At 40.3% G+C, this 16806-nt stretch overlaps 1 protein-coding gene across 3 annotated transcripts in view; it reads right to left on the bottom strand.

Annotated features, from left to right (window-relative positions):
* IL16 (interleukin 16) overlaps positions 1-16350 on the bottom strand; it is a 38280-nt gene extending 21930 nt beyond the window's left edge. For 2 of the 3 annotated variants that reach the window (XM_074155777.1, XM_074155778.1), the window contains exons 1-4: positions 16288-16350; positions 11324-11735; positions 1549-1685; positions 756-888 (exon numbers count right to left, since the gene is read on the bottom strand). In XM_074155777.1, coding sequence (XP_074011878.1) covers positions 756-888; positions 1549-1685; positions 11324-11735; positions 16288-16337 — 732 coding nt within the window. In that variant the 5' untranslated portion in view covers positions 16338-16350. Of the gene's footprint in view, positions 1-755; positions 889-1548; positions 1686-11323; positions 11736-16287 lie in introns of those variants that run through there. The other variant, XM_074155779.1, reaches the window with a different exon arrangement.
* Positions 16351-16806: the final 456 nt, after the last annotated feature.

Genomic DNA, 16806 nt, shown 5'->3' with positions numbered 1-16806 from the left:
CACATCCTCCTTAAGTTGGGGACCCCAGAGCTGGATGCAGTACTCCAGGTAGGGTCTCGCAAGAGTGAAGTAGAGGGGTAGAGTCACCTCCCTCGACCTGCTTGCCATGCTTTTGATGCAGCCCAGGATGCAGTTGGCTTTCTAAGCTGCAAGTGCATATTGCTGGTTCACATTGAGCTTCTCATCCACCAACACTCCCAAGTCCTTCTCGTCAGGGCTGCTCTCAATCTGTTCTCAGCCAGCCTATATTTGTGCTTGGGGTTGCCCCAACGCACGTGCAGGACCTTGCACTTGGCCTTGTTGAACTTCATGAGGTTTGCACGGTGCCACCTCTCAAGGCTGTCCAGGTCCCTCTGGATGGCATCCCTTCCCTTCAAGCTGCATGGAGTGGTCAACACGCTGGTGTCATCTGCAAATTTAGGGATTTAAGGCATCTTCCCTTAAATTCACCTCTGTCTTTGTTTAACTTGCAAATGGAAAATTAACATTGGAAGGCCATGTGTTTCTAAAAGGAGGGATTGTACAGCCCTTGCTAGAATTTCCCAGGGTCTTGGCCTCTCCATAGCCTCTGTTTATCTGGGAAAAAGCTATGCTGGAAGTCACCAGAGTCTGACCACAAGAGGTTTGGGGTTTTGTGAGGAAGAACAAAACCATGTTCTTCAAACGTCTGATGCACAAATTCCTCTGCTTTCTCAAGTAAATGTTCTCAAATCACCCCACCGTTATGGGAGGGGACCACAAACTTTCGTGCTTACTTTGCTAGCCATCATGATGTTCAGCAGCCGTGTGGTTGGGTGAACGAGAGGTTCAGCTTCCTTGCTGGACAGATCTTTAAGTGATTGTCCATTTAGTGTTAACAGTTCATCCCTTGGGCTCAGACGACCATCCCTTTAAAAAAGCAAAAAGGAACATGCTTGCATATCATTTTACAAAGAACAGTATGGCACTATTGTACTACATGTCTTGCTAACTGGTGTTGGTGGCAATCCTCTCTTTGCTTTGAACAGAGCTGCCATGAGATGTCTTGATGTGTGATGCACGCTGTTCCCTGATGGGATTTTTTCCTGTTGCTGCTCTCTTCTTGCTCAGTCCTGGTGATCAATGGCTGCCTTTCCACATATAGCTTACATCCAGGCTAAGGTGACAGCATAGAATAGCCAAAGCCAGGCAAAATATTCCTCCTTTCTCACCATCTTGCATTTGCAAGTTGACCAGAGACTATACGCTTTTCTCCCCTTCGAGAACTTTGACTCACATTGCTTTCCAGTGGCCTTGCTAGGCTGGTGACATCCGACCTTGATCTTTAATAGGGAAACTAGGAAAACACCATTTGAAAACTTGGTGTTATACACAGTCTTTCACTATTCCAGGGTATATTTCTAAGTGTAATAGAGAAGCGTTAGATCCCTGAATGGTCACAGTTTTATTTTTCTAGAATCTTCACCTGTCTCTCCAACAGGAAGCGCTGTCAGATTCCTAAACATCATTGCCTTTCTCTGAAAAATCTGTGCAAGACAAATAAGCTTTCTGACTCCACACGTACTGTACCTGTTCGCTGCACCTCCAGCAGACACCTGGCTGCCTGTGAACCCTTTCCAGAGAGATGCACAGTTCGGACTCCTAGAGAGCTTGATTCCTGAACTTCTGTTCCCTGTGGTTGTACACAGCCTGCAGATGCAGCTGTCCTGATTCAGAAGATGAAAAAGTGCATAAAAGAAAACGTATCAAGGATGTTAAAAGTTACTTACAGTTATCTTGAGCCTTTTTAAAGAAATGCAGAAAAATTTCTTGTTCTTAGAACCAGATTGCCTCCAAGTAGAACAGGAACAGTTTCACTGTGCAGTGAACACTGTGCAGTTGTAAAAGAATAACTGTATTATAGAGTCAGTGTTTAAAAGAAGTTGTTTTCCTTAGGACTTTAGGACTTCACTAGCTTCTGGCTACAAGAGGGAAGTAGTAGAATAGAGTGCTCCTTTACATAGGGGGGTCGAAAACAGATAATAGACTTTTCATAGTAACCAGATAAATTTTGCCTATGCTAACTATTATAAGGATAAGGAAAGACAGGGAGGTAAATAAACATATGCCATAAAAGGAAATACTCTGGAAAACAGAAGAGGTCTGAATGGAAAATAAGTGTATACAAAACACTAGAAGCTCCACCCTTGCTGCTGACTTAAGTGGGAGCAGTGGAAGATTCTTTGTCCACTCCAGACTGGTTGAGGTTGCTGTAGTCTGTGTTGCATCTGGAGGACTAATTGTAAGCACATTTTTAATACAGCTATGAATCATTAACATATGGACATACAGAAGGAGAATACTGTCGTCATATGAGTAAGAAAAGCAAAGAATGAATTGCCTAAACATATGAAGGACAATATGTTTGTCTAGGAAATACACTCCTGCAGAACAAATGCATGAACACTTAAAAATTTTAAAGAGACATGGAAAGCTGGAAAGATAGCACACAATTTCTTTTCTATTTGCTTAGTAAATCTCCTAATTCAAGTATTCACTCATTCTGCTCCCAGCTGAACCCACCTCCTCTGCCCTCGCCAGCCTCTCCATACTCCACATAGTGAAGAGGGCTCTCAGTGTATCCTGGATCCAGGCTTGTTCCCGAGAGATTTGTGTGATTGAGGTATAGATTTCTGAAGGGGAGGCAAATTTCATATGTTAGGACAGGCCACAAAATATAGCGGTGGTCAACTGTCTGTATTGCTCTCAGGTCCCCTGGTCAGAGTGGCATTTCTAGTAATCTGTAGTTCTCTGACAGCACAAGGAAAGCTGTGTAACCACCTTCTTCACCATCAGTAGGGCTTCATTTCTGCCCTAAGCGGAGTTCATCCAGCCCTGAGGGTTAGAATCATTATGCCCTTTCACCACAAATCAATAGGGATCACGTCATACCTGACTGACAGCAAACACGAACTTCAAATTTACAGCAACATCAATAAAGGTCATTATCTTCCAGGATGGCTGTTGAAGCCTGGCTCCCATTTTGAGACTCGCCAGAGTAAATCTCAGGCTGTGAATGAATGAAGTGTTTAACTTTGAGCCCCAGGCTCACTGTAGGCTGAATTCAGTAGGTAAGGGCTATACTTGCTTTGACTGTCTTGTTAACTCTGTGGGTTTGCTCGCATTCCAGATTGTCTGCCATTAATGCAGAGTGTCTGAATTCTACGAAGCTTCTATTGTTCATGAAGAGGGCTTCTAGTGAGTAATAGGTAAGTGTACAAGCATGGATAGAATTCTATTTTAAACCATCTTGTTTGAACTCTAGTATTAGTTTTGGTGATTCTATATTTACTTTTCACCTAAGGTAAACATTTTGGGAAATACATACTTGAAATCGGGATTATGCTATCTTCTTTTTTATCTTATGGCAGTGCTTTGAAGTCTTCGACATGGTAGCAAAAGAAAGATTAGAATTATGATGTCTTAAAATTTCAGATCTTGAGTAGCAAAAAATGTGAGCCACCTTTACTGTTTGTTTGCATTGGTTCTTTAAGTATCAGTAAGAAATTACAGGTCAGATTCTGCATACATGAAGCATCCATTAAACTCACAGGGTTTTCAACAGGGTACTGTGCTTGTTCTAAAACATGAGAAATGTAAGATAGATATTAAAGGTTGGAAATATTCTGCTGTTTGGCTAAGTACTTTGAGACATTGGCTGATTGTGGATTGGGGCTGTTGTGAAAGAATGATTGTATTATAGAGTCAGTTTTAAAAAAATGTTGTTTCCTTTTTTTTTCTGTATTAGTCAGAATTGCAGTTTGGACTTGCCAACTTCTCTTCTTAGGAGTCCTTGCTCTTGTGTATTGTTCCCTTGAAATATCTATATATCGTCTCACAGATACTGCTCAGACACATGCATAGAGCTCTGCATAGCTGTTCTCTGTGCTTCATTTTGTTCCTAATTTTACCTTAATGGTGTGCCTTTTCAGACTATCCCCAACTCATCTCTGTTAAGGGCACAGTCATGGTCATGATTATGCCCTTCCTGTAACTTGTTCACAGAGTACAGTTGCTATGTTCATGGTGTTTATAAAGATCTTCACAATTAATTGTTCAAAAGTGACTTGGCTCTCATCAGTGTCACAGGACATCATAGAGTGCAGTGGGCTTGGCTCTGAGGTTTTTTTGTTGCAGCACCATGTAAGTCCTTTGGGGAAGACATTGTATTTTGTACAATGGAACACATGCTAGGCTGGAAATTCTGGGTTTTATTGGGACATACATGTGAAATAACACCAAACAAAAACTGCTATGAATATTCTTTCTAAGACCAATAAGTTGCACTTATGCTCTTAGTCAGAAGGAAAGTAGAGGTTAAATCCATTGTACACTGCAGAAAAATCTTGGGAACAATTTTTTTTAAAATCTATAGTCATCTTACCAAGTTGAGCTACATTTCACATAAGCTCTGTGTGTTAATCGTTTCTCAATTCATTATGTGAATTACTTTAAAGTAAAAAAAAAATAAAATATTGCCCTGTAGGGACATGTGGCAAATATCTGTATGTTGTCAGCATCTGCACTTTTTTGGGTCCTGGATATAGACCGCTGTATTCACATCCAAGTTATTGCAACATGACAGAAAATTAATAAAAGCTGTTCTTTAGAAAAATAAACATTTGACCAATTCATGTGCCAGCAGTCAATTTGCTTTGGGTTTTGTTCTTTAATATCTTTTATTTCCTGGCTCACTTATTATTTTATGCATAGAAATACTGCTGATGGTTCCAAGAGTAAAGATGGTATTTATTTTGCATCCTTTTCCTTTTTAAAAGGTATTATATGGCACCTCATTTTGAAAGGTGTTTTATGGCACTGAATGTAGTGAATGCTGAAAATTTGCTAAAATAAGGTTGGCAAGTTTGGTGTGTGGGCAGGTGGATTCTAGGTCAACCTTGCCTACTTATTATTAGAACACATGTTTAAAAGCATATTTGCTGCCAGTGAATAAAATCTCTCTGTTTATAAGGAGCTTTGCCACCAAGCACTTCAAGATTCTGGGGAAACTTGTATCTGCATTATAATATCCACTCATTGACGTGAAAGCAAAATGAAGAAAGTCTGTGGGAGTGCATCATGAGCAAAATTTGTCTTTAAACTGAATCTGCTTGACTGAAAGATAAAAATCAAAGGTGGATTTCAAGAGCCTTCTTGAATGCATTTTTGTCACAGGTGAGAGTAGATTAATTTTTCATGTGTTTAGTTCTGGGAAAGTAATTTGCACATCCAGGCCAGCTCTCTCCTCCTGCTCCCCTTTTTTTGTCATGTGAAATGCAAAGCTTCTGAAGATAATTTTTTATCTTGCCATTTAAAAGATTTCTTTTTCCTTCATGCTCTCATTAGACTTTTCTAGCCCAGAGTCCTGTCTCAAAACATCTAATTCCAGATGTTGTTTAGAAGTAAGGGTAACCATGGCATCTGTGGAAAACTGAAAAACTTTTGTGCACTCTTAACATATGACACAGTAGTTAGATTGTCCCTGAAATGAAGTAAAGTGTTATACAAGGCTAGTTCAAGTAAGGTCTTTGACTGAGTTAACCAAGCGTATGACAATGAGCTGATTGACTCTGTTTTTAAAAAAAGCAAAAAAAAAAAAAGTTAAACAAAAAAAATCTAACAACAGTACAATAATTAATTTAAATATTTAGCTTTTCTGGCCTCATGATTGTGAAATGACTGGGATTTCCAAGTGGGAGATTAAGAGAATACAGTCCTTGGGGATTTTCTTCAAGAAGAATTCTTTTCTGCGTCAATTCTAACAGAGAAAGGGCCAGAGTCTCTCTGGCATAAACTGATGTGACTCCACTGATTCTGATGTACCTCAGCCAATGTCCTGGTCTTTTCAAAATATTTATAGTAGATGTAATTCATTTTCCCAGCAGCATATTCCCTTTGCAATTTATAAAATGGCAGAAGCTAGAAAGTTTTTGGATGATGCAAGAAGCAGGGCATGGGATTACGGTTCTGCCCTAGATAGACGATTCAGCACATCAAATGTTACAGACAGACCTTTCCACCCATCATCTGGCCTTTGGTATGTTTTTCTGGGAGCATTTGCCCTGGCCCACATCTTGCAGCACACACTGTCTTAATATAGCAGCCTCTTTCCCAACTTGCTCTGGGGGTAACATGGCCCTGATGCCACAAAAGCATGAAGTCTGGGAAGACAGAAAGAGAGAACAAGTAGGAAAAGGGAGGAGAACACATAAATGCCTAAATAAATGCAGTCTCCTCTCCTGGCTTTATTTTTCCACCCTGCCCATAGGCTCATGTTTGAGACATTACAGTCTGTTGCCATAATACTTGTCCTGGTACCAGAGGGCCAACTAACTGGTGTTTGCATAAAGGCAAGTTAATAAAAATATATTCTGGTGATGACCAAGGGAGAAAAATGACCTTTTTCTTTTTTCCTCCTTCATGCAGAGGGTCAGGGACCAAAGGAAGCAAGGATAGAGAATTTTCTAGAACTAAGCGGAGCCATGCAGTCAGATCAGCTTGGATCCAATGTCTGTATAAAGAATCAGCCTTTCCTTGTTATAGTTTATTCTGATGTGGTTTCAGTGCTGCTACCAGCCCCACTGGCTGGTAAGTCTGGATGTTTCCCAGGGCACTGATGGTGAAGGGAAGAGGTCATGGAATGCTTCTTGAAGCAGCTCTCAAACCCAGCAGAGACTGCTGTTCTCTGAAGAATAGGAGTTGACATTACCTAGTCCTGTCTGTTACCCCTACAACTGGGGTTGTTTCAGTCTTTGTAATGGCATGAGCAGGCAAGGCCATCTTCCAGTGTTTGCTGTGTCAGTGCAAAAGGTATCAGACACTGCTTAGAATTTTTTTTTGTTTTCTTTTCCTATCAGGCCACCTGAAAATTGCTGATTTTGTGAGAAACAAACTATAAAGGAGATCTGCTTGTTTATACACTGACAAACTGGCTTTCCAGCTCTGCCCATACCCGACTAAACACACCTCATCTTCGAAGCTAAGTGGTCTGGGACCTGGCTGAACAGATGGTACCCAAGTAATCCCAGGTGCTCTAGACGCAATAAGCAATAGTCACTGTGAGTGAATATTAGAACACATAAACCAAATTAATTAAAAAACTGGTCATCTCCTCTCATCACTGCTGACAGTACATTAGAGAAAGAAAAAAAATATATTTGCTATTTAGAATATATAATGAAATGAGATACTTTGAAGAGAACGTAGAGATTAACGTATCAGACTAAGACATTCTTTCCTGGGTACTATTTCACAAAGCATGAGTTTTTATGTGCTATAAGATTTTGATACAGCTTTTCTCTGCCTGGGTGTACGTGGTGATGTATTATTTGCTTCTACTTCTTTCCTGTACAAGCAGCCGGGCAGAAGGAGAGAGATGACTGGGAAGTTTATGAAGTGATAGTCCTTAGTGGCATCATCTCTACTTGCCTTTCTGCTGAGTAACACGCAGATGAATGAAGCTGCTGTTGCAACGCACAAAACGTGCCGAGGAAACAGAGAAGAAAAGAAGGAAGAATGTGTTATTTCATAGGAAGTGGGGAGTAGTAAGATGATGCACTTTACTGCAGGTATGATTCCTTCACTGGTCCTGACTGTCGCTTTCTCTTCGCTTCACTTGCTTTAAAGTGTTCCATGGTCAACTGTTTCCTCTTTTCCTATCTTTGTAATTCCACACGCTCGCTTCCCTCTCCATTTCCCTTTTCTCAAATTATCTCCTGTGTTCTTCCCTTCTGTATGTCATGGCAGCAGCTTTTCTGTGACAAAAAAATACTGGAAATAGGACTCCAGCAGGGAAGTGAGATATCTGTGGCAGAAGGGCAGGCTGAAGTCAAAGAAGGACATAACCACTGAGGACTGTTACACAGGGCCCTATGTGGCCTATAGTGGCCATGTCTTGGCAGGATGTGAATGGCCACCTGGTCATCTCAATATCTGAGGTAACTGCATAGTTCACATGGACAAAGCACTGACTGAGGTTTTTGCCCTGAATGAAATGAAACACTGAATATTTGCTGTTGGGCTCCTGTTTAAGCCTTCTCTCAACCTATTTCTTTCCACCTGTTATAACTTCTGTACAGATGAAAGATCAATCCCTGTAGCTCTACGTGTTGAGTGTGCTGCCATACCATATACTTTTGGAAAGAAGTTGCCTAGAAGATGAAGTTATGAACAGAAAGCCCTATCATCCGGTACTGCCCATGTAGCACCACAGTAAAAGTGGTAGGCAGCATCACAGTTAAATAATATCCACACCCTCTGCCTTTTTGGTCCGAGTAAATGGTGTGGTGGTGAAAATGCAGACTATGGATGCTTTAGTTAAAAACAAAAATATCTGCACAGGTAAAAGTAATTTTTTTTTGCATCTGTGGGCCCCAATCTTTGCAATACTTCTCACAAGAGCCAAATTTACCTAAGATACGAGGTTGTCAGCCCTTCTCACATGCATGCTAGCACTGCGGTATGAGTCAGATAATAGAGGAGCAGTGATACCAATTTGCAGTCCCACCCCAATCAGGGTAGTACTGTTGGCACCAAAACCTTGCACGTGTTGTTGAAATGAACAAAACCTGGTATCATCAGAATTTCAGCCTTCTGAAATTCTCTTATGTATAATATGATCTGAGTTCCAACTCAAAGTCATCTTCTTATTGCACAGGTAGTGCAATAAGAACAAAGTGTTTCTGAGTGGACTCTCTGGAGTCTAATATAGGTTGTGCTCATGCTGCAGTGCTTCCCTCAATGGCTGCAGCAATGTTTTGCATTGAAGACTGAAGTGAAAGGAATTAATGTCATGATGCGTAGATGCTCTCTCTTTAAAAATCCTTCTCTTGCCTCTCATTTCCTTGTTGTAAATAATCCTAAAGGTTTTGGAATCAGGGAAAACGTGACTCTAATAAATATGCAAAAGCCCAGAAACGCTGTTTCATTTGCTTATGGTTTATGCAATAGTGAATGCCATGCAATCAGCAGAGTATGGCTCAGAGAGATAAATTTTTGAACAGAAGAGAGGAACTGGTATTTGGAATACTGACATTCCAGGTTTCCCTTTAGCTCTGGAGAAGAGATGCACTGGGAGCATTAAATCATATAGCACTATTAAACATTCTTCTCTCTTTCCAATGTGGCAGCAAAAATTAAGTTGTTCAGTTCTGTGGGAGTTATTAGCACCTTCAGAGTCATGCTTAGGGCTGCAGGCACTGGAAAGCAGAATAATGGTGGAATATCCTCAGCAACACCGCAGAAAGAATGGAATCAATTTTCTTGAACAAAGACAAGGATCCTTCAGCTCTGAGTCACACATCATGAATTTCTGAAGTGTCACATGGAGATGGAGAGAGTGAGTGTTAGGCTGGAACTTAAAAAACGCTTATTGACTCCTTCCTTAAAGAGAGAGGCTTTAAGCTTAAGCTCTCTAAGATACGTGGTACAGGAAGATTGTTCTGACAGGCTTGTGCCATATGGAAGATAGAGATCACTGCTCTCATAATATAGGGCAAAGCATCAGCAACAGTAGTACAGGATAAGGTCAGTGTAGCTGTTACCAAAGTTCATCCTATTTAGCACGAGATAAGACTTTTTAGAATCACTCACTGATCCATGACTCTGAAAGGTCTGGAAGATTAGCAAGTAGCATCTGAAGAGGTTTATATTGCTGTGAGACCTCTGGAGAGGGAATTTAATGTACCAGTCCTCTACAATGGCACTAAGCAACCCAAACACTGCTGTAAGTGACTGGCTTGCTGACCAATTTATGTCACCATCCGTTCAGGGTCCTGACCCATGCTGTTCAGTGGCACTAACACTCCAGTTTAAGAGTTGCATTTATACCCTCAGCAGTTATATTTTATCTATGCAATGGCATTAGTTATTGGACTTGCTCTGTTCCCCAGATCCCTATTTGAGCTGCTTGGCAGCTATAAAAGCAAATGGTCTAAACTTACAGTCTGCAATAAGATACTGAGTAGTTACATATGGGTATGGATCACAACAGTTACTGAAGCCCTGCATATTTTGGAGGTATGCAATGAAGTAGGCTGTGGCAGCTGACACGCACCTAAGAAAGTGCTTCAGCTTTGTTAAAAGAGGGGGAGGAGTCCACAGAAGCCAGCTCCTTCTTCACTCACAGAAGGAAATCAGCAGAGTGCATTTGGACTATTTCCAAAAGGGTAGAGGTGGTATGGTTTTGCAGGTGACTGAGTGTATTTTGGGACTTGGATACGTGTCACCTATTTATATTTTCTGACAGAATGTAATGGAAAATTGGCTTGGTTTTGTCCTTGTGCTGAGACTTTGCCAGGGGCTGAAACACCTCACATCAAGATGTCTGTCCTGCTGCAGACTTTGCAATATTGGGCTGCATGCTGTGACCATTAGCAAGAAACTCAAGGAGTAAAGGGAGATTCTGATTTTCAGTATCACTGTGCCACTATGTCTTTAGATATAGAGGTCTAGTTTTAGCCAATTTCTATTGAAGGTATGTAAAATAAAATAGAATATATAAGAAAGAAATATTACAGGGGAAAGAAACAGTTCTTTCACATAAGCCACTATTTGCACAGGTAGAAGGCATATAATAAGGGAGGTTCCAGGAGGACACAAACTGTATTAAAAGACATATCATACTTGCAGGGAATTCCCTTTTATGCATCTCACCAGTGGTTGGGAGAAAGTGGAAAAATTAGGTTATGTCAGTAAAAAGGAACTTTCTAAAGGCATCTAAAATATATTGCTTAGACTGAAAAATTTTTCAACTCTTTGGGGTTAACATAGTTACTTCTTGATTAAAGAATAATGTTGTAATATGAGGCTGTTAAGAGTTTTACATCTCTAGGAAAAAGCGACATCTCTGGTGTTTTAGATCCATTGCTATCTCCTTCCTGAATCAGAGAGAAAACACATCTCTGCTGAATCTCTTGTGTCTTTCATAGTATTAATATAATTCTTACTTGCAGAGCTTGTGGAATCTCATGGTATCACACTTTGCAAATGCACTTTATTATAGTGAAAGCTTTATATTCTGAGCCGAATACTATATTGCAGGTAGAAAGCACCAGCTGCACTAGTCTGAGTACATGGAGAATGGCCTAGCAGTCACTGATTTCAGCAAAATGTCAATCAGCAGAGTGCAAGAGCGCATCAGGGAAGCTAATACATTTTCACGCTGTTTATACAGAGCAGGAACATTGAAGGCTCGTAGGCTCTGAAAAAGCCAAGTAGAATTCTGTGTTCCTGAGAAATATCAATTAATCCATTTAGGAACTACCACAATGGGAAACATTACAATATAGTGCACTGAGTTGCCTACCTTGGTGAGTAACTTTCTTCTCGTGTTGTTGCAGCTTTCATTTGCTGTAGCTTTGGACTGGACCATGCTGGTGATCACACGCTGAGGATCAGGTGGGCTGTCTTCTGTCTCTGATGTGTATGGTAGTTGTGTTCTAGGACAGCAGTCAAAATCCTCTTGAACCCAACTGGTAGAGATCTCAAAGGGATCGGGGCATTTTTCATCAGGACTTGACCCATCATCACTGTTTTTGGCGTTGCAAAGTATAAGTGATCTTGAAATGGAGCGAAACTTTCTTGACTTCCTATTCCCAGAATTGCTCTTTCGATCCATCTTCAGAGAGCTAGTGGTGCTGCTCTTTTTCCTATCATTCTCCCATTTATGTGGCATGATACTTTCAATAACTTGCTCCGCTTCTCTGGTGCTAAACATCCTCCAGGAAAGGAAATATAAAAAGTAAGTTGTAATATACCCCACTTTTTCCCACTTAATAACCTACACTACTGAAAAGCCCTAATGAATAAATCGAATCAACAGAGCCTTTCAGTCTGCTAACAGCCACGTGATATCTCATGACTTGCTAATTCTGTTTCTGTGCAGTACTCTACTAAAATCTCCTTCACCTTTTCATTCTCTTCCTATGCTCCCCAAGCACAACGGAGTGCTTTTAATAAATGTTTTTGATACTTCCATTGTGCTGCTTCTTTTGGGCTTCTGCTGAATTTGCAAGTTGCAATCCCAAATTGAAAAGGAAGCTACTTTAAAAGCATTATTCTATCCTTCTAACGTTATTTGGAAAGAGGAAGCTCCTTCTGAAGTTTGATTCATGAAACCACTATAATTCAAAGAAGATTAATCAAATTGTCAAGGTTAAGTTCTCCGCCCGGCACATCTGATTTGTAAGTGGTTTAGCAAAAGTAGATCTTAGCCATGAGAGAGTAAAGAATGTCAGGCTGATATGAAACTCCTCCTACCTTTGCAGACCAGAACTCATTTAAGACCGTGCATTTAACAGTAACAGAGAGATCCAGTGAAGCACTTAAGATGTGAATATCTGATTAGGAATTGAACTCTATAAAGGAGTACAGCTCCAATACATCAATCAAAAAGCGTCCCATTACAGAAATGGCTTGTTTCAGTGTATGATTCAGCATACAAAATTAAGAGAAAATGGAAGAAATGCTATGAAATCAAAATGTGGCAAAAGTTGGAGCTTTTGTAAAATGAGTAATGAGCATGTTATGTTAACAAAGGAGAGCTTTGTTAAACTGTTTCCTTTTCTCTCAGAAAAGGTTTTCTAGAAATATTTTGCTATATATATGTCAGTGTTGAAAATTCAACAAGAGGACGTCTAAATTAATTGCTTCGGCTTTCTTAATTTTTATTGTCATATTTATTACACAAACTTTTCTATTCTCTTCACAGTACCTGACTGATACTGTGTGATGCCTTCTAGAGAAAATACTTATTAAAACTAAAGGATTTGCATAAATCAAAGATGCTATAGGTTATTATATACAAAACTGAAAATCAATGTAATTTGAAAAGCACTTCTCAAGTATACTATTGAGAGAAACAGTTTGTACACTGTGCTCTAAACTGGGTTGTTGTTTGGTTTGGTTTGGTTGGTTTTTTCCCCTGCTTCTATGCAGAATTAGGTATATACGTATGCACTTTGTACCTGAAATGCCACTGGTGTTATAGAAATAGAAGGTGGTAAATATTCTAAAGACTCGTTACAGTCACAACAGTAGACATGCCTGCAAGTTCTGACCAAGCCAGATTCGTACAATAAATCCAAGCTAACCTTATAATAAATCTGCAGGACGTTTTTGCTTTCTTTTTTTTTTTTTCTTTTCTCTCTCACACAAATAACCAGGAAAACGAAAAACAGATGATAAACACTATGCCACTGAGTACCTCTCTAAAAAAGCTATATGGTATTGCTGGAGAAATACACTATTCAGAGTGAATCTGAATTTGTTTGGATTTGTAAAAGAAAATGAAAAAAATTGCCCGTAGCACTCTTAGGAGCAGCAAAGAGGTCCCTTCATCTCCCAGGGAGAAGGATGTTTACTTGTGCAGTCCTTTCTGGCATTTTTGATAGGTAATGCTCCTACAGCCTTCCATCATAACTTATTTTCTATCATAACAGTCCTAATATTGCTCTGCTCCCTGATTTCTCTTTTCTAAAACAAAAATCTCTAACACTTCAGAAACTCATGCCCTGAGTATTGGAACTTGTTAGATTTCCTAGCAGGACGCTATTCCAGGGCAAAGTTTAACTTGAAAGTATCCAGAGAACGTGTCAAGTTCCACAAAGCTGGTGTGTTTTCTGCCTTTCTCCTGTGTGTCTTTGGGATCCTCTCTGCTCCTGTGGGAGAATATGGCTCCATTGGATGGGAACTGAAGTCACTGGGCTCCCAGCCTCCCCCACACTGGCACGAGGGAAGCTTTCAGGGCCAAACTGAACTAGCCTATTCTCCTTTCCCTTCAGTACACAGAATGTTCTACTTTTTTCTTTTTTCAGAGTAGCCTCTCTTCTTACAAATAACAAGATTTTCAACCATGGATGGAGGACTTCCCAGCAGCACAGCCACGCTCCCTTCCTGTGACGCAGAGCACAGGCTGAATGAAAGGACATCCAAGCCTATATAAGGACACAGAGGCCAGAGGGGATGGAGAAAGGTATGACATAGATGGAGCTCAGCTTTAGCATATGGGCTTTGTGGTTGATGTGGAGTCTTATTTCTCTAGGACTAATCTCCCTTCCTGCACTATTGAGAGAAGCTACTTTTTCAAACCTCTATGCGGTAATTTACTTTGAAGTACAGAGATGAAAAGTGCTATGAATAGTATTAGAAAAATAATTTTGACAACTGAAATAAGTAGTTGTTGGTGGTGTAATTTAACATCACAAATTTACAATTTTTGTATGCTTTTTTGTTGATTAAATTAGTTAAAGGCTGACTGACACTTATCCCTAGTAATATGGAACGGCTTTCAATGTTTAGAGATTTTGTTTGCTTGTTTTAAATAAGACACTTTGTGGTGTTTTGGGAAACCTAAAAGTTTAGTCTACCAGAATCCCTATGCACTCAATTGCAATTTTTGAGGGAAATCCCTGTTAGCATACACAGTGTATCAGGAAATTAATCTTGTAAAGCTTGATGTTGCTTTTCCTGTATGTCTGAAGGTAGGTAAAAATGCGATCTGGCCCCTTAGACCAGAGCGTGGAGTTGAAAAAGCAATAGGATGACTGGGATGAAGGGAACTTCTGCAAGAACCTTCCCTCAGCACCTGGATAGGAAGCAGCAGAGCTAACTTGCTGAAGGTGCGTGGAATGCGCATCGCTTGAAAGTCTGCAAAAGGGATTGGTGCTCTTTCTGTGATTCTGGCAATCGCTATTAAACACTAGCAGTAATACTGTCAGAAATGAGCTCAAGTTGTATATTCAGACCTAAACAATCTTGGCTATGGGGGAAAATTAGAAGAAATAGCACTTTTCATTCAAGGATTTCAACGTTTTACAAACATTTACTGCACTCTTACTTCCCCAAAGAGAAAGAATTAACAAAAGAGCTATTAAGCGCATGGGTAAGGAGAGGACTTGATAGCTTAATGGTCAAAATACAGCTCTCTCGAGACTCGCATGCTAGAATGACGGATGGAGAGATGCAGGAGCCCTTCCTCACTCTGCCTGAAGCTGCTAAGCTTAAGAGGGAGCACTGCCGTCACTAGTAAATGCTCCAAGAGGTGCCTCTCTGACTACGCTGAGCATCTGGGATGCAGGGAACAGAGAAGCACCTGTTGAAACTGTGAAAGTAACATTGTTTTAAGTGCATTCTGCCATTCCACCCCCCTGCAATGCTCCTGAGGAATTTTACCTTATGCAGAGAGAACATTTCTTTTGCCCTGCTGCATTAGCTATTTCCTCCTCCCCCACCCCATCAGAGCTCCATCAGCTCAAAGACCAAGTTTAACCCTGGGTGACTTACCTAGTATCTCAAAGCAAGCCAGTGGCTGAGGTGAAAATAAACCCGGTAGACCTGAAGACTTCCAGTTAAATACTTGCTCTTGCTCTAAGTATTAGATCACAGCCCAAGTCTTAACTAAGGCAACATCCTTTCCAGAGCTGCTGATTCAGGATTGCATAAGTGACAGAAATATAGAAGGTACCAAAAACATAGTCTATAAGTTTTCCAATAAAAATATCCAGAAATGTTATTTTACACAGAAAACAATATCACAAGTGCCAGAGAAGCTTTATGATTCATTGCCATCTTCCACCAAATTTAATTCAAGGTATTGTGGGTATAGACAATTACTTCAAAGTCAATTCTCCAAACCATTCATCTCTCCCTCCAGTGCACTCACTGCTTGTCATTTTCTCTTGCCATTCTAATACCTCCAGCATGCCTGATGGAAGTTGTCTGTGGTTTGTAATGCAAACCAAATGTTCCTTCTCTGTTTCTTTTTTTTTTTTTTTCTCCAAGCTTTATTTTTCCAGCCTTAAGTCTAAAAAGCCCTAACTCAGTCTGTCTTCTGCAAACAAAATACATGATCTGAGCTGTGCCCATTTGGTTCAAATTTTTGGTTGGATAATAAACCGAGCATTTACAAGATGCAAATAATTTGGTGTAGCTCCCAGATTGAATACGAATGCTCTGCTGTTAACCAGACAGTAGGAAAGATAGAATTTTTCTTTACTAGCAAGAACAAGATGAACTTTACATTACCAAGTGCTAACAGCATGATATCTTGCATCCCATTTTAATCTAGATCTTGTGATCTTTGTCAGATTCATTACTGAGCAGTGCTATCAGCACTGCGCTACTGCAGAAGTCTAGGATTTCCAGGCAGTAGGAAGAGCTAGAGATTTGGAAGTTTTCTGATAAAGAGTAAGAAGCTCTTGGAGAGTTAAAAAATTTACAAAATTCAAAAATCCCTAATTGTAATATGAAAATTCAAAAGGAGGAACTTACAACAGCGAGGCAGACAAACCTGACTCCTGCAGAAGGCTGTTCCTCTTCATAGGCCTGGCAAAAAAAGACAGAGTGAATAATTGAAAACACACTCTCATGGTGTCACGTGACTCAGTTTCAGTAATTCTGCTCAGTACATTGGAACGGAGCTATTGTTTCCTAATTGAAGAAAATGTCAGCAAGGATAGATAAACAAAAGCAATGGGATGCAGTATTGGGGAAACTGTTTCCAGCAGGCTCCCAGATACCCAGAGAAGGCAAGACCATTTAAGGAGTTTGTGTCATTTGTTTTTACCCATCACTCTCTGGTCCTAGGATTGATGGGGTGCAGGCATGTTAAACCTAGTTGAGGGGAGGCGAAGGAGGGGCAGCCAGAATCTGTGCTAACCAAGTGCGGATTTCCTGCTGGAGGCTGAGATGGCAAGCATGTTTCTCGTAATTTTTAGTAGATATTTTAAACATTAAGCTAGTCAGAATTTCATAGGCCACTTCTGCTCCAGGAGCAAAACATAATAACTG

This window comes from Numenius arquata, chromosome 11 (assembly GCF_964106895.1).
Source record: "Numenius arquata chromosome 11, bNumArq3.hap1.1, whole genome shotgun sequence".
NCBI classification, from domain to species: domain Eukaryota; kingdom Metazoa; phylum Chordata; class Aves; order Charadriiformes; family Scolopacidae; genus Numenius; species Numenius arquata.
Note: the sequence above shows the minus strand (reverse complement) of the source record. Positions and strands in the feature narration are given on the sequence as shown.